Source organism: Tetrao urogallus (assembly GCF_951394365.1).
Source record: "Tetrao urogallus genome assembly, chromosome: 6".
In the NCBI taxonomy this organism is placed as follows: Eukaryota; Metazoa; Chordata; class Aves; order Galliformes; family Phasianidae; genus Tetrao; species Tetrao urogallus.
The window spans coordinates 35,114,661-35,141,229 of NC_136819.1; the positions used below are offsets into that span (position 1 = coordinate 35,114,661).

Consider the following 26,569-nt stretch of genomic DNA (forward strand, 5'->3'; position numbering starts at 1 on the left):
GGTATGTCTGGGAGCATGCTATACTTATAAATAAGAATTTATAATTCAGATGGATAGTTAAATAACCAGAGTAATAAAGACATTGCCTGTATCAGAGAAATACTCCTGTGTTTGGTTGAAAGCTAGAGTGTAGCTGCACTTGTAGAAGCTCCATAAGGACATGAGTTAAACACCAACAACTGGGACCTGCCATGCAAAAGGGCTGGTTTTGACCTAATCCAGTTATTTCACTACGGCTCCCTGGTGACTTGAATTCACAGATGTGATGATGCCCAGTAGTGGGATTTGTGATACAGTTGGTATAGTAGAATGTTTCAGAGGATCAGGCTAGTTCTTGAGGATGTTCAAGAAGACATTCCGTTCATGATTGCAGATCTGTTTCTTACTTGCTGAGGGGAGCAGTGTTATGTTAAAATGTTATGTGCTAAATAAAGCAAGCATGATGGGAAACAAAGCTAGAACTTATGATAGGGCATTTATTTTTTTTTTTTTTAATGCCAGCTTTGAAAAAAAACTGTCCTGAGCAATGTATTTGATTACAACTGAACTATCTTCATTCATAAGGCAAATGTTTATACATACTTGCATACAAACATATATACATACACATTTTAGATGAATTTTCAAGTATGTAAGGTTTTTCCCACATTCTTAAGAAAACTTCATCATTTCAAACAGAGTAGATAAATTTATATGTACTTCTTTTCTTACAATGCATTGTGATGTATTTAAAGAAAAAATGGATTGTATGATTTATAGTCTTGGAAAAAATGTAACATAGTCATAACTTTGCAGTTTTTGTGATGCATGAAGATCAGATTTTTAAATGTTGGTTAATGCTTTACTAATTAAAGTGTGCATGTTAATTAAAGCAGAGGCTAATGTTAATTACCTATATTAATGGAATCTCATGTAGCACCTGCCTGAAGCAATGGGTTCAATTTTCAAAATATCTCAATTAAGGCTGAAACTTTTGATTTGCATCTAGTAGGGTTTCAATTAACTGCATTGCAAACTTAAATAACACACTTAAAGGGATAATATCACCAATCACATGAGCACAGTGGAATTGCTTGGTTCAATTATTGACTCTGGCTATGAGTGCTTTCACAGTTGTAGGTAGGTAAGTACTATGGTATTGGTAAGTGATTATTGTCAGGGGCTTTCATCATTTCAGTGGCTCATGTAAGAGAGATGCTAAATTTCTGTACTTGGATCTCATTGCAATGCCATTGTTGATGGAAAGAAACATTGAATGTGAGCAAATATCATCCTGTGTTTAATGGTGAAGATTCAGTTTGTTCCTCTAAAACAATGACCACTATTCCATGGCATGGTAAGGCTTTTTGTCAAATGGGAAAGCAGCATTTGTGATAAAGGGAACGATGTTACTTCTCAGCCAAGCCAAGAGATGTGATTGTATTCCCAATCTCTGTTTCAGTCACCACAGCACTATGTGTTGACATAGGAGCTTTTAATGAGCAGCTTCAGGAAGCGATTAACAAAGCACTAGAAATAGATGCAATCATGCTGATTGGAAATCCTACCTAAGCTCCATAAACAAGACCATAATGTCCTGCAACCATATGACTTTCTGTGGTAATTATTGTTGATGGCTCCAGACTGAACTTCTGATCTAAACCTGCTCCAGTAAGATATTGATGGTTCAGTTATAATGAAACTAAGCTCAAAAGCATGGTAATTTTTGCTGCTTTGTACACACAGTTGAAGAATGAATGTGAGGTTCTATGGTAGGATCCAAACTGCTTCATACATGTAATGTGGCAGTATCTCCAAGAGTAGTTTCTGTGTTCTGTAATAAATAGCTACAATACAGTCCATTTTTCAGTTATGCTTGGCAAAGGTAATTTGGTTAGCCTGAGCTATATTATCAGCTCCTCTCACCTGCATCTGTGTATTTTCCTGCTGAAAAATATCCTTAGACATTAGACCTTCCCATTACACTGGTATGACTACCTGTATAAGGGACTCACTGTGTCTATTAAAAACTGTAATATTTTGCTGTAGTACACAAGCTTAATGCTTCCTCTTCAATTAATGCTCTGAAAAAGCAAAAAACCTACCTAGTGTTAATCTGTTTTCATAGAATTTCTGTAATTTGAAATAAACTCTTTTATCAAAATATTGAGAACTTTGTTTTAAAATATTTTAATAACCTTTGACTGTTCAGAATATTACCTCTCATAGTTCTGGATTAATCAAAATGTTAAGATTTCTGTTGTTCCTTCAACTTCTAAGGAGACGTTAACCCACATCATGTTGTAAGGTTGTTACGTGGTTTAGATATCACCCATTTTACTGCTGGAAACAAATCAGCGTTTGATCAGAATTAGAATGCCCAGGATTCCACTTTATACTGTGAAGTTTTTGTCATATCAGCTAGACTTCCTAGTATTATCTGAAGGAAAAAACACGGCACTGGGCAATTATACAGTCAATTATTATACACGTCATATTTACATCTTTGCATCTTGAAAGTGTGATTTTTTTTTTTTTTGTAATTCTCAGTCTGTTCCAGACTGTTCCAGACTCCCTTTCCTTTTTGAAATTAAAGCTTTGTTCATATACACTTAAATTTTTATCTAATTAAAAGTAAAAATATCCAGTATCTTCTGCTTATAGGGCTGCTTTTGGCCTAGAATACAGTAAGAATAAATCTTCTACGTTCGTAAACTCATGTACATTCTAAGTGAAAAATGGTACAGTGCCAAACCAGCAGTATGTTATGTAATGATCAAGTCTTTGAAGAAAATCTGTTGAAATCATTGTATTTACGAGATTTACTGAGTTTAGTTCTCTCTGGGTATCAGTTGGCCCAAAGGCACTTAGCCAATTAAGGCTATTGGAAAAAAATGAAAGCAATCCAACTTGAATCGTTCTGAAATGGTGTTCTTTAACACCATTTACATTGGTTGTTGTGTACTACAATTAGTAGATTCATGATATTGTTTTCAGTTTGTTTTTTTTGTTTGTTTGTTTAGTGGGGTCTTTTTATAATGCATGAGAGAAAGTTGTTAAAATTACTAAGTAATATTAAATAAGAAAAGCATCCCAAACAATGTGATTCTGTAGTACCATTTTATTATGAAAAAGAAGGTTATGCAAACTGGGACAGATTAGTATTAGTGGTGATGTGAAAGGTACACACGTGAAGTGCTTATTCATACAGCATATATTCACATGTTGCAGATACTCCCTTAATGTTTGCTTTATATGTAAGTCAGGACATTCATGCTGTGTCTGAATAAGCAAAGCAGGTTTGGGCCCAGAGTCGTGGTGAGTTTATAATGGAGGTCTTGAGGAAAATAAAACAACCTAACTGCATAGAATTGGATGCAGTCTGTTATTCTGCAATGTTTTCAACAAAAATGGCAGGAACAAATTAGCTGAGATGCATTACATAGATGCAGGCTAAAATGTGTGGTCACTTTTAAAAAAGGGTTCATAAGTTTCTTGCATCATAAGACTCAGTTGTGCAGTCTTTGCTCTCCAAAATTCTGTTTTTCTGTTATGGAAAACTTTCTTAGACATAATATCTAAAAAACTTGAATACAGTTATTGGCATTTCTTTTAAAGTTATTTTCAGAAGTTTATGCAGGAAAGGTAGATGTCAATCAAAATTTACCTTATGGTGCTGAGGTAAAAGGTTGCCATTAAGTTTTGTCCTGGTAATGTAATAGGGTTATTTTAGAATCCTAGTCAAAGTAATGTGTTTAATACCCTTTTGTAAAAGGCATCATTTAACAACAACAAAAAAAACCCATATTTTTATTATTAAAAAAGAGATGTCACTGTTGTTATATTTAGGGCTTTAATTGTTCTCTTACTTTCTCTTAGCCCTGAATAGTCCCCTACTTGTGTGCATCATATCTTAATATTTTGTATGTGTATATATAAACTGAAGTTTTAAAAAATGATTTTATTACATCTGTTTTTACTGCATGTTGCTGCCTGTCTCCAGAGGCATACTGCATTTTTATTTTCAAGTAAATTTATATTAGTTACAGTCTCCAGCTGTTTTAGATATAGGATCATTTCCTGTTGGTACAGTTTCCAGGACAATTCTCCTTTTTTCTTCTCAGAAGAATGAGAAATTTAATTTAACAAAGACATCCTATAATTGTCTTTGTATCTAGCAAGGTATCTAGTAATCTAAATATTTTATTTTATTTAAAACATCTGTCTACATAATATCATTTGACTATACAAGCCTGTATCAGCCTTCTGAAAGACAGCTGCTGCTACTTTTATTTAATTTATAAGAGACCAACAAAATTGCTCCTTAAGATAAAACCCGTCTGCCACTGAGTAACATATGAAAAAGTTTGCAAGATGAAAATTGCTTGCATTTACAGTTTTTTGGTTTGTTTTTTTTTTTCGTTGTTGTTGTTGTTGTTTTTGTTTTTTTTTTTTTTTTTTTTTTTCTTTCCCCAGATTTAGAAGCATCATTTCTCCCTTTTCTTCTGCTGCCTCCCCCTCCCTCCCCCCCAAAAAACCCACTATGGAAACATAAGAGATTTAAATATACATTTATTATTTTTTTTAGAAGCTCATTTTATTAAGATTGAAGGTACATTTCTTTTTAAGATTGAATGCAAACTAGAATTGCGTTTTAATTGCTAACTTGTGGGATCTTTTTTATCTCCTGCTATCTTCATTTACACAAACATTTGGTGCAAATTATAGTGCTCAGAATTTCCATGCTGTTTTTCAGAAAATATATAGAAAAATTGATAATGTCAGTATAGGTCTCTATCTGTTTTTTGTTGCAAAGCTTTGTTTGCAATGATTCCTTTATGTGAACTGTGTCTTTGCAGGAAGCAACTGATACTGAAAACAAAATATGTAATACCTAGTATCAAATTAGGTGCAGTAGCCATCCTAGGAAGACAGGCATAAACTTGCCTTATTTAACCATTCTATAGAATGATTACCTTTTCCAGCAAAGAAATCAAAATACTTCTTTTTGGGGAACTAAGAGTATGAAAGGAAAATGTTTATGGTTCCCTACTGGCACAGTTATGATTGACAGAAAAAACTAACATGTATGCCACATGAGACATCTTATTCAGGAACTTTCAGGAGGGTAGTAAATTGGTGTTGGCACAAACACCAAAAAAAAAAAAAAAAAAAAAAAGACTTGATTCAGCAGTTTTCAATTCTAAATCCCCAAGCTCCAAGGAAAGAAGTAAATATTCATCAAATGATCAAAATTTATATTGATTTTTATTCTGCATTAGCAGCTCAAAGTTGAGATTCTTGACAGGGTGGATGTCGGTTTGAATGATTCTCTTTGAAATAAGGATACAGCCACTGGGCTGAGTGCTACCGTGCATTCCTGAACTGCAGGAAAAGCCTATTAGAACCCTAGGAAGCTAAATTTTTTAGAGATTGTATAAAGGCATGCTTGTTCTGTACTGTTTTGATAACTAAATTGTTGTTATTAGTATGTAAAGCAATTCTTATTCCTGCTTTACCCCATCCTTTCTATTATCATCTAGACAACTTTTCAATAAACTTCAAAGGCAAACTGTGGTTCATTCACTGCAGTAACTGAGTTAATATCAATACTTCCCAGAGTAAGTGTATTTTATAGTGAAGTGCTAGCCTGGCAGGGCAAAGGAAGCAGAGATTGTATCTTTACATTACACGTCTTTAATTTCGCAGTTTCTGCCAGGGAGTAAATAAAGATCTTGGGGGAGGCTGTGGGGAAAGAAGGGAGAAATTCCAGGGAAAAAGAATGTGAATGCAGCACTGAAACACAACTTGATGACTGTGATTACTGAGCTCACTGATTTAATGAGAAGGTCTGTATTAGTATGAAATAGAAAAATCATAAACATCACCTGTAATCAACAGGATTATAACTGAATCTCAGACCCCAGCAAAAGTAAATAAGTGTTAGTGTCATTTTTTAACAAACTTAACTTGTCCTTTCATTTTCAATATTTTTATCTTCATTAGTATACTGCTGCACTATTCTTTAAAAGTATCTCAGCTTGCATTAACATAAGATTCATTGTCATAAAGCAGAAGAAGAGAATAGTATGTGCATGTTTGGGTGGTGGGGAGTGTCAAAGAGAAAGCAAAATGAGACTAAAATACTGTAACTATCAAAGCGTTAACAAATTTCCCAAATGTCCCAGGTGCTTACAATTCGGCAAACATCTTTAACAACATAGCTTTAAAATTAAATTTTACAAATGTTATGGGTAATGCTTTAATAGTATGCAAATTGCAATGTAGTCAGTAGTGGCAAAGCTGACCTCTCAGCAATACAAATATTTTACATTTAAAACAGTTATCTTTTCACAGTTCCTTCTACTTCAGTAGGTGTCAGGTGCTTCCAGAGGCTTCTCATCTAAGGGTCATAAATAAGCTCAAAGGAGATGCAGTCTGTGTTTGCTTTTTATATGTGGCAAGGTAACTGCATGGATCAGTACATTAAACTATATAATTTGCTGTTGCTATAGTTATTTCCAGTCTTTACTAATTTTTTAACTTCCTCAAATTATTTTGCAAACTTTCAGTTTTGAATTTTCCTCAAAAAAATAAAAATCAGAAAAGCATTTCATGGCTTTTGTTAAGTACATTAAGTACGTAGATTTTATTCACTTTCATAGTCTAATGGCCTTCCTTAATCTTGAAGGGAAAAAGTCCTTTTTTTTGTTTGCTTAATTTTTCATTGTTAGCAGCTGAATGCATTAAAAAGTCAGAAAAATATTACTTCCCCTAGAGAGAAAAAGTGTTCTTTTTTTTTTTTTTATAGTTAGAAAACATTTCCTCTCTAGGGTTAATAAAACAATCAATAGGAGTATATCGTAGGCATGAAGATAGTCCCCTTCAATTTCAGAGGAAGTCAGATGAGCATTCAGTGACAGTCTTCAAGGTACAGTCTGTATGAGTTTGGACTTGAAAATGTTTGACTCAAAATCATGAATCAAAAGGAGAAAGGGAGACTTTAGCTTGAATTTTTTTCAATTTTGTGTGTCACTATGTACAGGGGGACAAGCTATTAAAATATTTGTTATGATTAATTTAATAAATATCAAACACTTGTCAAGCATGTAGAAGTTTAAAATGCAGCTACTTGAAAAAATTTCAAAATGTTAAGGCTTAAATTAATTTCATCACCATGTAATAAGCTCACAAAATATGCAGTGTAACGTATATTTTCTCTAATACAGCATCATTTTGCTACTCATTGCCGAATTTTATGTAGGTATCTTTCAGCATGATGAGAAACAGTAATGTGCAAAAATCTGTTTATTAAGAAATGTTGAAACATGAAACAGGAATAATGTAACAGTGTGGTAAATGTACACAGTTTGCTTCAAAAGTAACGCCTTCTATTTATTTCCATGGGAATTACTACAGATACAAAGTACACCATAACGCTATTTGAGAAAGCAAATTCTCAACTACAAAACACTTTTTCTTTCTTTTTTTTTTTTTTTTGTTTTTGTATAGTCACCACCATTAATTATGCATTTTTGCCAGCAATGAACAAAAGCCTTGGTGCCATGCTGATAGACCCACTGTTACTGTTGCCACTGCTGAAATACACCAGCCACTGTCTCTGTGTGCTCATACCAACTGTTTGGTCTTCATAAATATTCAGCAAGTGTTGATAAATGTCGATAAATGTCACTGGGAGCCATTTTTTCTTCTCATGAAGAAATTCAATTGCACACCTCTACTTCCTGCACACTTCCGGTTCAGATGCCATTTTGTCAGACTATCCCTCTGCTGTCATCTGTTGCACAGAAACAAAATGTATCAAAGTATTTGCTGGAAGGTTAAACTTCTACTGCCAACATTATCCATCTCTGGCATTGTGGGCCAACATAATGAAACAGGAGGTATTACTTTTGGAGCAACCCTTGTAATTACAAGTCAATGTTTGCTGTCAAAGTAACATCAGATTTATGCACTGTAAGTTTAAAAGAATAATTGCCTTATATTTATTTCAAAATAAGTGGATAAGTTATACAATAATTTCAAGTATCTTGGAAGCCACCATTATTCATTGGGATTCTCTTCACTTGTCAGTAAAGCTCCCACCAGAGAGAAATGATTCCTCCAAAATATGCACAAAGTAGACCTCTGTGAAAAGTTATGAAGAAAAAAGGCCATCATGTTTCTGACGTGAGCTCAGACTTCCTGTGGCGTGCTGGCTGTTTTTTCCCTAGGAGGTTTTGGTTTTGCAAGAAACTTTTCTCATTATTTTTAGAAATGACCTATGAGCCCATCACTGCAAGGCTGGGGGAAGAGGAAGATGAATGATCCCATGCAAGATAAAATCCAGAGTGTTTACTGTCTGGAATTTTGAACTTGTGTGCCTTCAACCTTAAGAGTTGCCCTTTTGAATGCCCAGGCCTACTGACCTAGTCAGATGTGTGGCCTATGTGTGGCTAGGGGAACATCAGATTATGAAGAATTTGCACTGATTTTAAGCCACTTCATTATTCTAACAGCGAATGGTAGGACTGTGCAAATAATGGAGATTTTAATTAAGTAAGATTAAGTTCGAAATTTTAGCACACTGATAAAGACTTTCAGCATTTGATTAGTCTTTCCACTCCCTGACTACTTGGGGGTCTTGAGGTTGACCTGGGAAAGTGTTCAACCTTGATATTAAAAATAGGATTTCTGTGTTCTGACCTTCCCCCAACAAATTGTTGGCTTACTGAGCTGGAGAAAAAAAAAAAAAAAAAAAAAATCCAGACAAAATGTATTAATAAATTGTTATTTTAATAGAACAACTTTAACAGGGCTTGTAGGGCTGGGACTGCTGGGGGCTTCTGATTCTGGTGGCATTCTGAGTGGTGTCACTGAAGAAGGCTGGAATGCGTATGGCAGTTCTGATGAAATTACAACACTCTAACCATTGTATTGATGTCTTCAGAAGGATGAGTCTTTGTTAATTGGTATCTTGCTGGTTCTTAGCAAGAAACTATTTCGTCATCCCTCTCTATGTGAGCTTCCTTGTTAGAGCAAACCTATTCTCCACCTGATCCCTGACCATTGCAAACCCCTTTTTATCTGTTTTGCAGATCTGCAAAATAACAACAAAAAAAGTACTAAAAGATACCGTCCATTGTTCAATTTTCGTTCTTACTAGGATTTCTTTTTAATTCACAACTTTGGGATGCTATTGTCAGAAACTATTCACAGTCCTAGAAGTCTCATGAGAGATTATTCCTTTCATACTTTCCTTTAATGCTTTTTGGTATTTATGATAAAAGAAACAATTCTGGATCAACAACTGAGATCCGTTTGATGCACAAGATATATGACACTTCTGTAGTGTATTTAATTTTACACTGAACAGAACCAAAGGCAGAGGGCAGTCAGGAATTAGACACCAAAGGTCCAGATTTGAAATTAGCAGTGTGATGTGGACACCTCCATGGATTTGGTCAGACAATGCTGCTTAGGCCACATTACTGATTTCAGTTTGCACTCCCCAGGCCTGAAGTCACAGGTCATGTTCTTACCCTTTAAAACAAAACAGCAAAAAAATTTTTTTTTAAATCTCTATTTCTGAAAGGCAAGGGAAACCCTGCAAAAAATGTACTGCTTTTTGTCCTTGATATTGTTTCTGATGGCTTTGGGAACTGCCTTAGAAGGCAGTCCTGTCTTGCTCTAACACAGCCCTAGTCTAAAATTTCATCTTATGCCTCCTGTGGGCAAGCATAAAATTCACAGTAATGTTACCGGTGGTGTTTAAACTCCACAAGGACTTTAAGTACTTCAATAAGAAAGAACAATGTTTCCTTATAATTTTGTTGTTTTTTAATGTGTGTGGAGGTTTCACATTGTTGTAATTGTAGTTTCATCACTTGAAAAACATAGTGATGAAGTTATTACTGATATAAAAGCATTTCTGAGATTTAGCAAAGTGTTTTTATTGTCATAAGACTTTACCTGGTAACAGGCACACCCTGATTAACAGAATTAATTTCCTGCATGATCAAAGCACAGTGTGTCCTTTGTAATAGGACTATCAGACGTTTGGCTTTCATAAACACATCTCACAATATAGGATTATTTTTTAATCTGATTTCAGTCCTGAAGAGAGTGTGCAAATGAAGGATGTGAAAGGTAGAAAAACTGAAGGCAGAAAGGGTGACACACTGAGGAAGAAGTAAACTGCAGCAAGGTCTCTGTTTAAATTTTGCGGAGGAAGAAATGAGGGGGGAAAAAAAAAGCCCTGAACAACAGATATTTGTTTCACAATGTCAGATAAACTTGGAAGTCCTGCTTCTACCCAAAGTGTTTTGAGCAATGGAAGATGTGCTGTCTCACTGTGGGGATGGAGATGTACAAGTCTGTACAGTCTTTGGTCAGATTCTTGCCTGGCAAAGAACTCTTTCTGTCAGCCATATCTCTGTGGGAAATGTGCTCTGTACTTGATATCATTTTATTCAGTAGCTGCACTGAAAACAGTCAGTTTCATGTTCTGTAACTGTACCTTGTCTACAAATTTATAAAGTGGACATATAGCCAGAAAAATGTGACAGAAAATAGGAGAAAAAAAAAAGCTTGAATGCAGATATGACCATATGAGTGTTACTGTCATCAACTTATTTCTACTAAGGAATTACTCCTAATTCTGTGTGTGGATATAAATAACAAGAATATGAAGAGTGTTCAGCTGGGATGTACTTTTAGATCCTTTTAGACAGAGGCATGTGAGTTTTTCTAAAAATATGCATATAATTGAACATTCTAAGTCTACATGCTGCAGAATGTCATCTGACCACCTCACTAATTGGTGAAAGATGGAACCTATGCTTTAAGAGAAAGTCTTTTGTTTATCTTAAGTTCAACTAATGGCAGAGGAATTAAGTCTGTATTTATATATATAATTCTAGAGTAATTGTTGTCTAGTGTACAAGTGATACAGCTTTTTGAAAGGATTGTATAGAAAGGATAATGCAAAATGGAGTAAATTTCTAATGCAAAGTCAACTGCATGGTATATTGTATAACATGAAATAGTTTGTCTACAACGATGTAATTAATAATAAAAGACTTGTGATCCCTAGGAAATAGTGTTTGAAAATACCTTCACACCAATTCAGAGATATTTATTCTAGCACATTCCAATATAAAAATGGTTTACAGCATAACAATGTAACACTGAGTTCTGATCTTCAATTTACATGGGTGTAAATTTTAAGCCACTTATTTGACACTCTATATGTATCCTTTCAATCTCCTTCCTCCCACAGTGTAAGCCATTATCCCATGTCTTGCCTTTCTCCACTTCAGAATAAGGTCATTCTACAGTGTAGGTCTAACAAGAAATACAATGTATTTTCATTGATTGGTAGTGTCTCCGATTACCCCTTTTGTGTTGTGTGGTGAACTGTATAGTAAAGGACATTCTGTGCTGTTATGCAAAGCCAGTCCAAAGGAATAGGCACCCTCAGTTTATTTATAAGCTTCTGCATTTTAAACAAATGAGCCCCTTGAAGCAGTCTTGAAAATATTTACAGTTATTAACCCATCACTAAATCCGAATATTTGGCATGGTTATAGAAAATTTTCAGTTTTCCCATAGAGACTATTATTTTTTCATAGTTCTGATCAGAGATTCTCCAGGCTCAGAAATATCAGAGCATTGTGACATTTGACTATTGGAAAAATCTCAGTTTAATTTACAACTGAATATTGTAAACTAACAGTCACTGTCTTACCAAGAAGGCATTGGAGTTTGTGTTATCAAATAAAGCTTGTAATCTTTGTGGTTACATCTTTGTTGTAGAAACAATCACTTGGAATAAGATCATGAAGTCATGAAGTACGAAACAGCTGTACATCAGTATTTGCTTTTTTCTTTTTATTTATGCCTTTTTTTTTTTTTTTTTTTTTTTTTTTTTTTTTTTTTTGCCTGGTCAGTCTCTCAATTTTCACTTCCAATTCTGCTTTAGAATATTAAGAGCAAATGAATGATTGCCTCCCCTCTAATTTCTATTATGTATATTTGGAATGAAGCATATCCTAGCATGCTGGACATCTACATCCATAGCAGTGTGTTTGTGATAAAGATTTGAGTTTTCAGAGTTTCCTTAAGTCACACAGAAATGTTTGTAGGGCAGTCTGAAAGCGGACTCTCAAAATAAACTAGAGGATAATGACTAGCTATTCTGTATTTGGTTAGCAAATAATGAAGTTGCTACTGCATGGTGCCAAAATACTTCAAAACTGTTCCTTCATTATTATGAAAGATTTTTAGATGAAAATAAACTGCAGTAGATTTATTACACACATGCTACATGCTAATTTCTAAATTGTGTTTTTTTGCCTGTTCAGCTTCTGCAGAATGTAGAATGGTTTTTGAGACTTAAACTGATCAATAGTTACTTGAGTTCTTCAAAGGCTCTTTGGATTTGCAGTTGCTAAGAGTAGAATGGACGAAAAAATGCTTAAGCGCGTCATTGGATAGATTAACTTATACTCAAAAGAAATCGGAGTTTCATCTGTAACTGTGCACTGTAGAGTTGTAAGCATTTGTGATAGTTGAAGACATTAAGTGAATGAGTTTAAAAAAAAAAATTTATAAAGGCTTCATATTTCTGAGATACAAGAACTGGGGAAAATTTCTATTCAGAATTCATAGTGTATGACTTTAATGCAGTTCAGAATCATCACTGCAACATGGCCTCATAACTTTGAAGAAGAAATAGTGGTTATTCATTCATTTCTTTTCATATATTTACTTTCTCTTTCCACCCTGTATTTTCTTTTTTTCCACTTTTCTATTTCATCCTCAATTTTCTTCTTATTTTTCAAATCAATTAAAGTTTTCATCTATTTATGTTTTGTAATTGTTATTTTATCATGACTTATATTTGCAAGTTAACAGATTGAAAAGTCGGTGAAAAGATTATTGCTTTTTTTTTATTTTTTATTTTTTTCCTTTTTCTCTTTTAAGACAGAGAGGAAATTGTGGAGGTGGAGGGTGTAGGAATTAGAAAGTGTTCCCCAGAGTTACCTGCAGTATTGGGATGGTTGTGCTCTTTGAGAAATAGTGTATGTTATATCAATTGGGGATAAGTTTTAATTAGCACATGAGATGTTCCTGAGTCTAGGCTGCATGTGATTTTTTTTTTTTTTTCCTGGTTTTGGATAACTTGGTGAGAAGTGTTTGGTTTTATTTTATATACACTTTAAAAAGAACAGAAAAGAAAATCAAAGGAAAACACTCAAGAGGTATAATCACTTATCTCCATTGTCCATATCTCCATGTCAATCTTGAAAATGACGGAAATTATTTGCTGAAAATTTTCCAGATGATTTCAATTCTATGCTTAAAATGGAGATGGAAAATTTTAGTTTAAGGTAGTTGCTTTGGAAAGTCAAAAAATTGTCGTCAGCAATAACTGAAAAGAAAACAATCAGTGAATAGGTCTTCTGTTAAGAATAAATCAAAAGAGAAAATTCATAGCCTTATGTGAACAGCACAAAATACTCACCTGGAAGATTCACCTGGCTGTTGAAGAGTCCTTCCAAAGATTAATTTCAATCGGGAATCTCTATAATGTTTGGAAAGAGACTGTTTATCACCTCAGTGGGAAAATGTACTGGAGGTAGAAGAACAGGAAGTTGATGATATTTATTGCTTCATTTTTTCATTTTGGAGTCATATGAACAGTTTTACTTACAGTTTCTGAAAGTAGTGTGTTTTACAGCCCTTTCTAAACTTAGTAGTCTACTCTGAATAACTTGCCAAACCTACCTAATTTTATATGGAATTAATGCTTTTTCAATGGTAACTCTGTCCGGTTTAATTTTCCACTATTTTGGAGAAGCAGGTACAAAATCTTGTATTTCACTTATGTACACACCAGAAGGCTTGAGTGGCTTACTTGGAATTTTATCTACTATATCCTTGGAATATTTCTTACTTTTCTTTAATTTACTAAAAAAAAAAAAAAAAAAAAAGGGGGGGGGGTGGGATTTACTGCAAAACAAAAGGAATTTTAATATGAAAGGCCAATGGGAAATAAAGCTGTTAAGCATAAGAAAGATACATTTGAAAAGAAAATGGAATTTTCAAATTAGCTGTATTGTTACTCAGCAAAAACAACATCAGTGCTGAAGAAAGGCATAAGCAAATATACAGAATTTATTATGACATGCTTAAAAAGATATTTGAACCTTCTTTCGGACCTTCTCCACTGCCACTCTTAAGTGCCTACATCACTTGCCAACATTTTTTAGTCTGGATTTTGCGCACTTCTTCTATCCAGTGCTTTCCCTCCTTTGTCTGTGTACAGCTGCCATTCCACAGCCTGGTAACTCTGCCGTGCTGTCAGCAACCAGGCAAACTCTTCACTTTTCTGCCTGCCACAGTAAAAAATGCAAGAGTCCTTGCACAGAATTTCTCCCATTTGTTACATTTGCTTGCCATAGTACCAAATAGCTAAGCAGGCATTTTCCTAATAGAAATGAGTATGTAGTTATGCAGAAGTAGCAGATTTTGAAACGTTATCAGAATTTGTAATGTGTTTTTCTTTCAGAGAGGCATATTAAAAGAAAACAATAGCAGATTGATCCCAAAGTGCTTTTGAACTTACTCTGTCCTCTGTTCGTTTCCCTTTTCCTAGGGGCAGTTGTGGCACACAGCAGATTTCATCCTATCATCTGGTTCTCTGAGCCCCAAAATCAAACCAATCACCACAGCTGCACTAAATAAAGCATCTTTTCAATAGGTTATGATTCCAAATATTATTCAGCATTCTTCTGGCCAGGCACAAAGTTTGCCTTAACTTTTAACTGACTGCCTTCATCTTTGCAGTGAAAATTGCTGAGTAATTGGTGGATGCCAATAAGGGGAAAGCAGAATGTGACTATTGCTGATTTCTTTTGTTTTGATTACACTTGCTGCTCAAAACAAAAATACTTAATGTGGTTTTCATTAATTATGAAGTACAGGCAAAGTGTTAAATAGATAAATGTTGAAGCCTATGATAAATATTTGTTTATGTATCTATATGTAGACATTTTTATGCAACATTTGATACATGTTACGGAATATCTTCTACATTTTCTGATAGTCACCAAATATTTCAGTTTGAGTATTTTGGAATACAATGGACTTTTATCTGACTGTCTGGTTCAGCCTTTTTTGCTATCATGCTAAGAGAAAAATGATGGTGTGAATACTCCTCTGTTAAAATTCTTGCAATGCAAAAGTAGCTGTTTTAAATGCATTCGTTTTGAATTAAAGAAAAAAGTTCTGTTTTTTCTCTTTGTTTTCTTTCTCTAGGCTGAGGTTCAGCTATGCTATCTGGAAGCACAAAGAGATGCTGTTGAACAGATGTCCTTAAAGCTGTACAGTGAGCAGTACAACAGTAGTAGCAAGCGAAAGGAAGAGTTTGCTGATATGTCAAAAGTTCACACAGTGGGAAGTAATGGGTAGGGAACTATTCTTTTTGTTGTTTTATTCTCACTGATCTGTATTATTTTTTACATGATATACTCTTTCTTACTTCTAGTTAACCCAAACTTTTCTTCCTAGGTCATGAAGCAGTGAAAAGCTTTGTCATATATTACTGCAAAAATTTATCTGTTCTAGATAAAGTACCCAAGTCATGGTTTGTTCATAGAACTCCCTAACATTATCTAGAGGCAATCCATTGTTTCAATTAAAAATAATTGTAATGCCTTTTCACTTCAGACTCCTTTTCACTTCAGACTTTTCTCCTAATGTCTTCATTTCTTAGCATTTCTTAGCATATTACAAGGAAATGTCTTTATAGTTTGTTAATACAACTGCAAGACAATTCTCTGTAATAGTAATTATACTGGTGACTAAGGAAGTTAAATATGGAGCTAAAGTGTATATCTTACATATATATATATAAAATATGTATTATTTATGTAAATGTTATATATACACACATGTATGTAAGTGAAGTTAAAATTCCCAGTTTTGTACTTCTAGAAAGCAGCAATTCTAATTCGTTTTACATTTAACTGTTTTCTTGGAAATTTGAGCAAAGTATCTTAGGTAGTTTCATCACAGAATAGGTGTCTTGAATGGCTGCCCCTCACTTTTTCACACTGAGACGAATTTATTGTAGCTCTGGTTTTAAGAGTTTTTCTTTCACAAAATCATATTTGACAACTCTAAATGTACACAATCATGGTATAGCTCAGGTTGGAAAAGACCTTAAAGATGATCAAATCCAAAGCAACCTAACCAAACTACCCGAACTCTAACAACCCTCCACTAAATAATGTCCTTAAGCATCACATCCGAATGGATTTTAAACACATCAAGGGATGGTGACTCAACCACCTCCCTGGCAGCCTATTCCAGCAGTCCAGTGCTTCACAACCCTTTCTGTAAAGAAGTTGCTCCTTGATATCCAACCTAAGCCTCCCTGGCACAGCTTGAGGCCATTTCGCCTTATCCTGTCACCAGTGAGAAGAAACCAACCCCACTTTCACTGCGATCACCTTTCAGGTATTCAAAGAGAGCAATAAGGTCTCCCCTCAGCCACCTCTTCCCCAGACTAAACAGCCCCAGTTCCTTTAGCTGCTCCTTGTAGAGCACATTCTCCAAGCCTTGTTGTCCTTTGGACATGCTCTAGCACCTCAGTGTCCTTTCTGTATTGAGGTGCCCAAAAGTGAACACAGTACTTGAAGTGGGACCTCACCAATGCCAAGTACAGTCCTGCTCGCCACACCATTCCTGATGGCCAGGATGCCATTGACCTTCCGGGCCACCTGGGCCCAGATATGCTGGCTCATATTCAGCTGACTGTTCATCAGTACACCAAGGTCCCTTTCTGTCAGGCAGCTTTCCAGCCTCTCCTCCCCAAGCCTGTAGGGTTGCCTGGGGTCATTGTACCAAAATGCAGGACCCAATTCTTGGCCCTATTGAAACTCGTACAGTTAATCATGGCCCATCAATCCAGTCTATTCAGGTCCCTCTGTAGTGCCTTACTACCCTCCCAGCTTGGTGTCGTCTGCAAACTTACTGAGGGTGCACTCAATCCCCTTATGAAGATCATCAATAAAAATGTTGAATAGAAATGGTCCCAGTACCAAGCCCTGGGCGACCACTCATGACTGGCTGCCAACTGGGTTTGATTCCACTGACCACAACTCTTTGGATCCAGAGAGTGTTTCATCCAGCAGAGCATATGCCCATCCAAACTGTGGGTAGCCAGCTTCTCCATTAAGATATTCTGGGGGACATCTCTGTCAGTTCATAATAGTATGCGGCAAAAGTAGTGAAAAAGAGCTGGTTAGTGTACAACCTCATCCTGATATAAGATTTCTAGTAACCAGAAAATTCAGTAGAACTTTTACTTTCAACTTCATATGAAAGGAACATCACTGACCAAGCTGCTCTTCATCCTTGAAACTTCATTTTACAGTTGTTAACTCAATGTTGAGTTGGAAATAAAGTTTTATAAAATTACTAACTGTAAGGATAAATGAGTCTTGTAAACATCCCCTCTTATTATACAGAAAGATGACTGTTTTAGAAAAGTTAATGTAGGCTAATTATGTAGGATTACTTATCTGAGATCTTGATTACTTATGCAGAAATCTGTCAGTTTCTCAAACACACTAGAGCAGCTATTCCTAGTTATAAAAATAATTTGTTTAGAATTGATACATTTATGTATAAAGATGTATACTGGGGTTAAGTATTCAAAAACAGCTTCTTATTTTGCAGCCAGAGTTGAATGTGAGCAAGATTTGAGGTTGGAATTTGGTGTGGTACACAGACTGTAAGACAGTAACAGAATTACTTTTCTTGACGATAAAGGCTATAAAGAATGCTTTAAGCCTCACGGTAAAATCTAGTCTGTAACTCTAAATATCATGCATGTGAGGTAGATTGGGAGGCTCTTGGATGCATTTGTCTGTACTCATAATTTCCTGCGTATTACTGATAATGATGATCTAGTGGTGTTCTCTGTTTCTGTGCTGTGGCCACCTTTCTGGGCCCTTGTGATCATCTTAGGTCTTATAGGCTCAGCAGTAGATTGAAGAGCCAAAGGATGTTGGGGAGATAGGCACACCATGCATTTAGCCATTATATAAAACCTGATGGGCTGAATTCAGATGGATTCAGTTTGATCTAGTCTGAGGTATTGTACTGAACGCAATGGTAATGTCTTCCAGCTATTAATACGTAGCTTTGAAAATAGATTTTATGCAGCTTTTCCTTACTGCTTAAAAACTATAAACAGAAGTTCTGTAGTAGGATGAGCAGTTATCTGTTGCAGGATGACTGAGATCTGTACAGACAAGAAGCTGTTCAGCTAATTGGGAAAATTAGTATCTGGTTTTGGTATCTGTCTATTGCTTGTTGTGGACACTTGGCTCAGGAGGAAGAAATATGCCTCCAAGGAGAACAAGAATTATTGTAGATGGAGAATTGTTTATACAGTAAAGTAGTGACTTTGTGCAGTAAACAGCTAAACTGATACTGCAGTAGTAGTAAAAATTAGTATCTGCAGAACAGGATGATGCTAGTTATTCTGTAAAGAACAAGATTTCCTGCAGTGTAGATGTTGTTATGACAATAGAGAGGGTTATGTGTATGGAAAATGAGATAACGTGAAGGTCAGAATATTGATTTCTCCTATATCCGCCTAATAAAGTCTTGTATGGAGAGGAGTTCCAAAAAATGATGACCTAGAAACTTGAAAGAACTTTGTGGCTGATTTTTTTGGCAGACATAGCATCGTGTTTATGGTACTTCTAAATACTATGTGAATGATGCTATCAAAGAAGTAATACAAACTGCAAGTGTGTGTTAGATGTGGCAAAAAAGGCTAATAGAAATAGCTTTACATTCCTTTTTATTTATTAATGCCACAGACGAGTTGGTTCTCTCATGAGGAAGGTGCTCATGAATTTTCATTCAAAATAATAAATTGATGTCCACATTTTAAGAAATATGTTTAGGGTTCAAGGGATTAGACATGCAACTCTGCATGTCTGATTCCCTGTTTACCAAGTAAAGTATACTTCTTAATGTCATTTCAGTTATTACATAGTAACGATTTTAGCTTATTAACCAGCAAGCCTATATAAAGGGAGCCCTTTAACATTAAAGCGTTTGTGTTGTTATCTACTATACTTTTCTGTAGCTTTCATTTGTAACACTGATACAGTATTTCAGAGGTTATGTTTTCCTTCACTCTGCCTGTAGCAACATGAAAAAGATCTGCTAAGTCTATGGAAAGAAAACAATTCTCAACGTAAGACACATTCAACATACCACCTAAATACTGGCAGGTACATTTTATCTTAACATGTCACTGATACTATGTTTGCTGAATATTCTAAGTATCTTTTTAGCAACTTAATAGTTTATCTTTTTTTTTTTTTTTTTTTTTTCTCCAGATAGTAACTAAAGAGTAGTCAGTATTTTCCTTTTAGATTTAAGACATTCATTTTTCAAAACAAAGCTTCTATTTGAAAAACAGCAGAATTTTTTCAGAACTATTATAAATACTGCAGTCCATTATTATTATTTTTAAATGATGCTTTAAGGCTTCACTCTCTTCAGGAAAGTAAGAGCAGTATAGACAGTTTGCTTAAAAGTGTTCTCATTAAATTTATTTTACAATCAGGAGGAAAAAAAAAAAAAGGAAAGAGGCACAAGATGTAAACTATAGGAAAAAAAAAAAAGAAATCCTTTCTTGGGATTCTCCCCGTGAATCCTGTTTCTCCCACTTTTTATTTTGGGTTAATATGTTTAGAATGTTAGCTAGAAATCAAACTAGGAAACAGCAGGATGGTGCTTATTTGGATTTTGTAAAGGTCAAGGAAAAGTGCTTTTGTGTGTATTTAAAAGATCAATTCATTCTCTTATACCAATAAATGGACAAATTTGGATTGTAAAATGAGGTTCAGTAGATATAAAGCAGGTGTTTGGATCCAGCATGTGTTCTGCACATTATATTGAAATCCCAGTTCGCTTCTTGGAGCTGTTTCCAAAGGCCCATCCCATCCCACTCTGGCATCAGAAGACCACGAGCGCTGGATGTTAGGCTTTGATTCAGTCATTTCATATCTTAATTCAAATATTTCTCCAATACAAATGGGCTAAGTCCAACTGAATCAGGACCAATTTACATGAAATGAAATTGAGTCTCTTATGTGGTAAAACACATGTTTTAATAAATGCCTGTCAGTTTAATGACACTGGATAATATTTGGATGAGACAGAAGGGAACTAAAGGAGCACTAGACACTAAACATAAAGAATGGTTATACTCTTTTCAGAGAAAGAGATAAAGATTCAATATCACTTCTAATACAGTATTGAAAATGGAGTTTAGTTTTATTTTAGTTTCAAAATGACGTTTGAGAGAAATGGCTCCTGAAAGAGGAGAAAAGCCCTGCACTCCCAATGAAACTGTTATATTTCAACAATTGTACTTTTTTTGTATGCTAGCTCTTCTTTGTAATTGCACCATTGCTTAATTTCTGAGGACAGTGAGTAGTTTTAAGCAAATACACCTCATAAATTATTGAGTAAAAGTACACTAAGTACAGTGGATTAGAATGCAGTTACTTCAAAAGTGGGAATCAACACTTGGGCATTATACAAGGCTTCCTTTATTGTCAGCTTGTTGAAAATAATATCAGAGAAGGCAAATAGTTTCCTGTCTCTCCTTCTCTCTCACTTTCTCTCCTTCTCTCTTTCTTTCTCTTTCTTGCTTTCTTTCTACCAACTTTTGAAATTACCATGCACAAGATACTCTAGTTATTATTAACTGAAACTGCAATAGCATTAATAACATTAGAAACGTGTTTAGTTTATTGTTTCTCTGTTGAAATACTGCTAATTTTTTTAAATGGCATTGCTAAAGATATGGAAAGCTGAAATAGTTTTCAGTAGTTAGATAAATCAGCTTCAGTGGAACATGTACAATTGTTTGATCAGTCGGTTTTTGTTTTTATACTAGTGACAAGGCTTTTGTTAACTCCAGTTCTGGATGTTTGGAGATCTCTTTCTAAAGTGTATCTTTTTGATGAATGTGCAATTTTTTAGCATGTACCTTCTGTCTTGTACTATGGTGTTTGAGAAGAAACTGTGCTTTACTTATTCACTAAGCTTTCAATGGAGAATCACATTAATCCTTTTAAGCTCCTTATTCTAATGATTTATTTTGTTGAATACCATAGTGATCCTCCTTTGAATTTTAATGATTGCTGGCTATTCAAGGATTCATTGTTTTGACTTCCTGTCCTTACCTTTGTTTCTTACATGTCTGTAGGGAACACCTGTCTAATACTGTATCTGGCCTTAGTTCTCACTGGCTTACCATATTCACTCAAGCCTATCTTAAGGCCTTAAGTTGAAATGCTAGCTACTCATCCATGAAAATAAATGTAGGATATTTACAGAGATAGGCAGATAGACAGCAGAAGGATGGCTGAACGGATTGAGTCATTTTTCTGTGAAAACAATATTTATATATGAATTGTATGGGAATTATTATTGCAAAGTTTACTCATTATGAAGTCAACACTTTAAAAACCATTAATCAACATTATCTGTGAAGGATTTCTATTTCAAAAAATTTTGAAGCAAATGCAATATGCCAACAGTTGTCAGGATTTGGCATCAGCCACTGAATTTAGGTCATGGCACTGGCTTAAATTGGATTTCAGTTTCCATTTTCCTCAACTCTGTATAAATACAGAATGTCTCTTTAGAAATATAACTAGGAACATCAGGAGTTTTCAAGAATATATTATTCTAATACAAGATTTTAACAACTACACTGCATTTATGCATAATACATTTTGTTCCTTATCTACAGCCTTTTGGACTTTGATTCAGAATACCAGGAGCTCTGGGATTGGCTGATTGACATGGAATCCATTGTGATGGACAGCCATGACCTGATGATGTCAGAGGAGCAGCAGCAGCATCTTTACAAGGTTAGTGTTACCGTTACTGCCTTTACCTAGCTATAGAAGATCTGATTAGCTTGACAAGTCTTTCTCTCACAGGATATCGCTGCGTTCATTGTATGTATCATGGTGTCTATTAGAATTCCTTTCCCTGTCCCCAACCTCATTTCCATCCCCTGTGCGCTGACAGGCTGCACCGACATCATAATTGCAAGAAAGTTCCCTTTATCACATTCTATTTGGTGTAATTCTATAGAAGGACAAAGATTTCTCTTCAAGATGAATAGAAATAAATGAAATGGCATTAATAAATAGAGTGAAACAAAATGAAGGGAAAAAAATGAAATGGTAGCATTTCACAAAACGTGTTTTGATTGGAGCTTTCAGCTGAATTTTCATCCACCTTTCAGACCTCTTCTAGGAAGAAAGAAATTTGCCTTGATTTTGGTTTGCTGCTGCCAGAATACAGGAGTTTTCCAATTTAATTTTTATTAGTTATCCATAAAGCAGTTGTTTTCATGTTAAGTCATCGCAGTTGCCTTTTGATTTCAACAAAATGATTTTGGACTTGCATATTTATAATACAGTTTTCAGATATGTGTGTATGTTTATATACATACATATGCAGAGTTTCTTAGATTTATCATAGTAGCCTTAACTGAGAAGCTTTATCACTTTTTTAATGTATGATTACATAGAGGAAGTTGTCCAAAATGAGTGATTTGATCCTAAAACTGTTTCAGGCTTCATTCTGCATTAGAGAAGCTGCAGTCTATGGGTACTAGGGGTGATGGGGAAAAGAAAGGAGGGGCTTTTGACAGAAATATCAGGCTGCAGTAAATCTTCCTCATTTAGGCAATTTTTATTGGAGTAATTCTGACAGTTGTCATCCTTGAATTGCTTTGAGCATATGGCATATTTCAAAGAGCAGATTGTGAATCATAAAAAATAAAATTAATAACTAACCACAGAATCAGCAACAGTATAATGACAAGAAACAACTACCCTCTAGCTTTTTTTTAATTTCTTTTCGAATAAATGGTACATTCAAGGTCAAATAAAAGTTGTTTTCTTTCTCTTTTGATAGCACGATATGATAATTTATTAAACATAATTTAGTTTTTCCTGCTTTGATTTCTTATTTTCTTGATGGTCTTCTCACATTTTGTTCTCTCTAATTTTAGTCCTTTTATTTAAAATATCCTATGAAAAAGGGTTGTTGAACAAGTTAAAATATGTTTAGGAATGGAAATATGCTTTAGATCTGAACTATTTTAGTTTGCAAGTGAGTTTAATTCAGTAATCTCTATTTCTTTGTCATTTATTTTCACTATCGTTTCACTAATTTTTCCTATCTTTCTAAATACTTAATCAGAATAAATTGCACAGACAGTTCTTGTTCTTCATAAGTTCAGAAATAAGCAACATCAGAAGCGTATATAAACTTTTTGCAAGTCTAAAACAGTGTGTTTTGGTAGTGTCTGTTCTTATAAGACCAGCATGTACATGTCTAACCTATCTGTTAGTCTTAGTAGTATACTTAAAAAAAATATATATCAATAAACATAAATAACATTTTAGGAAAAAAATCAACTCATAAATATGAAAAGCCACAGTGCTTATACAGCACAAGTATTTCAGGTGTTTAGGATACTTCCCTTTCTGATATCCAAATGTAGCCATTAAAAATAATTATAGATGGTCAGACTGGGATAAATATGTAGTGAGAAGAGGGCAGTAATTTATGAATTACTTGGCAGTAGAGGACGAAGGCAAAATGAGAAATATTGTTTGTACAAGATGGGGAGTATTCATCTTTTATTATTACCAAATTCTGTCTTATGATACGTGTGACACTTCCAAAAGCAGGAGGTTTGAGTCAGAGACAGAAACTGTAACTTATGCAGCGCACACTCCAGTACTGCTTCCTGTGCAGAATCAACTTACTTGCTGTGCAGTTTCCCCAGCAAGGGCATCTGCTCAGTAGTAGAGCCCCTGTCTCAAAAGTCTGACCACTGCAAAACCTCTTGAAGAAAGATAGAAAGAAACAGACTGCTTATCCTCTTAACAGGGAATATTCTCTGAATACACCTTTATAGTGAAAGCAGAAAGCAAATTGTTAAGGAGCAAAAGGAAAGACTTAAACAACTGGAAATTTTCAGTTTGGTTAAGAAGTGGGTGAGAAGTGTCCACAAACCAGAATGAATATTTTCAGGTAATGTAAAAAGCCTGAGTAAATAGCATTAAGGTCTATTAGCCTTTCAAAAGAAAACAAAAACAAACAAACAAAAAACAACCAAACACACACCAAATAACCACCTCCTAAAAAAAACCACTGAAAACCCCATAATTTCAGACCTTTAAAAGTAGAAAAAAGGAAAAAAAAATCTACACTAGCAAAAAATTAGAGATCAGATAAATCAGTAGCTCTTTATTATCCTTAATTTTTGAGATTCAAGTAACAGAAATGTCTTCAGAAATGCCATTAATAGGTGGGTTGTTTTTTGTTTTGTTTTGTTTTTTAAGTAGTCAGACTCAGATGTGACACCCTATTGTTTTTTAAGTTTTATATAAGATGGTGGATGACCTAGTACTCAAAACCATTGGCCACTGTGAACAGCGTCTTTCTACTCCATGTGGAAAGAAATCTGTAAAGAGATATTCAGGTAGCTTTTATTATCAGAATTCCTCAGTGTTGTGGGGTGTCATGAAAACAAGGGTCTTGCTTTTGTCATCCTTACCAGTTACAGTTTCAAATATGAACTTTGTAATGGCACTGCATTTTGGTGGATTCTTCTAAACCCACAGATTTATCAGTAATTGAGCTGATAAGTAATTGCACCTGTAAACCAGCTCAGCAAACTGCCCCCACTGTTACCAACAGTGATCATTGGCCCTAAGATGTCTATGAATGGGATGGAACAGTGGTAGCACAGGTAAATCAGAAGGGAGAAGCATACCTTAAAACAGTTTAACATAATACATAAATGCTAAAATTTCATAAAGGAAAATAAAATACATTTTTATAGTTAGATTATTTTCCTAATACTCTATTTTCAGATTTAATACAAATTTAACTCTCTGCTTAATTTTGTTTTTTAATATTTTGGTAGCTACATGGTTTTTTTATTAGGATCCTTATTATCTCTCTTTAACCAGGTTTCATTGTGCCCTTAATATAAGAGAAGCAACACAGCTATTCTTTTTTTTTTTTTTTTTAAACTCTGAATATATACACTGACTTGCCCACATTTCTAACTTCAGTGCAAAGACACGCAGAAATAGAAAACTATTCTTCCTTCATTTTCCTCCCAGTGTTCCCCTGCAGCTCTAAAGGATTTCAGCTTTACACAATTAAACTAATGATTTTGAAAATTAACTGGTGTGTGATGGAATGGCAGTTGCAGACCACACAGCTGAGAGTTTATCTGTCCCCTAATGCTGTATCTATTAACTAAGAAAATCTTAAAGAAACATTCCTTTTTTTTTTTTTTTTTTGGACTCTCACTTCTTTGTACTGCTGTAACAACTCAGTTTAATGCCTAATGTATTATGTTTATTTCATTTTAATCTACTACATGTGAGCCTGATCTCATAAGCTCTAAGTACACAGAACTTGCATTGACTTCAGCTGCATTCATATGCCGTTACCAAACGATCAAACCCAAAGAATTTAAACTCTGCTAATTAGCCCTTTAGTGAGAACTTGAGTAATTCTGTACCTTGAGTGTTCAAAACTGAAGCAAATCTGTATTTACTGGAACTGGGGAGATTAGAAATGAGTATACTATGCAGAAAAGTTAATGATAATTCTTTCCATTTCCCTCAGAAGATTAATTGCAAAACTTAATTGTGTTAGATTAAAACCCCATTTAAATAAGTACAGTATGATTGTTCAGACTGTAGGCATGTTCAGAATAAAATTAACTAAACATTTTAAAATATCAAATAAAAGAAATTGTATTTTTCTGTTTGGTTACAAATGATGGATGCTGTTCTTAATACAAACTGCATGAGCTGTGTAAGACTTGCACTTAAAAGTTCACAGAAAACATGGTGAGAGCAGGAAGAAAACCTCTGTGGTAGCACAGAAATTGTGAAGAAACGCATTTGGTGTGGCATTCGGGCAGGTTAACTGCAAAACTGCTTGCTTTGCGGCAAGCAGACCCCTGGTTTGAATCACATTAAAACACATATCAAAAGCTGAGGATACGCTTCAAACCAAGTGGAACACTGCGCAAGGTGCTGCTTCTTCCTCTGGGTGTGCTGCTGCTCCACTGCCCGCCCTCCTGGCACGGCCTGGGCAGCCCGAGTGGATCAAACAAACCCTGCTGAAAGTTTCCCTCATTTGCATCACTTCTAGACAGCCCTGTCGTACTCTTTGCTGACAGGAAATCACTGTCTTTGTCACCTTTTTTCACTGATCTCCTTTTGGCAGAGATTGGCCATGTGACCAGGATTAATCACAACAGTTCTGGCTCAGAACTCAATGACATGTTTTCCTCAGCACTTCAGCAATGGTGTAGAGGAGTCAGTAGGAAATGACTACATTAATTTCAGAGTGAAAAGATAATTAACACTTAAGGACTAGTGCTATAACCTATGGAGCTGTTATTCAAATTAAAACTAAT

At 34.9% G+C, this 26,569-nt stretch overlaps 1 protein-coding gene across 1 annotated transcript in view; it reads left to right on the forward strand.

The window, feature by feature from the left end:
• The window catches only part of AKAP6 (A-kinase anchoring protein 6), a gene marked incomplete at both ends in the record, with an annotated part of 207,848 nt that overhangs the window by 113,365 nt on the left and 67,914 nt on the right, over positions 1–26,569 (forward strand). The window contains 2 exons of the mRNA XM_079537288.1: positions 15,304–15,452; positions 21,845–21,965. Of these exons, the coding sequence (XP_079393414.1) occupies positions 15,304–15,452; positions 21,845–21,965 (270 nt within the window). The remainder of the gene's footprint in view (positions 1–15,303; positions 15,453–21,844; positions 21,966–26,569) is intronic.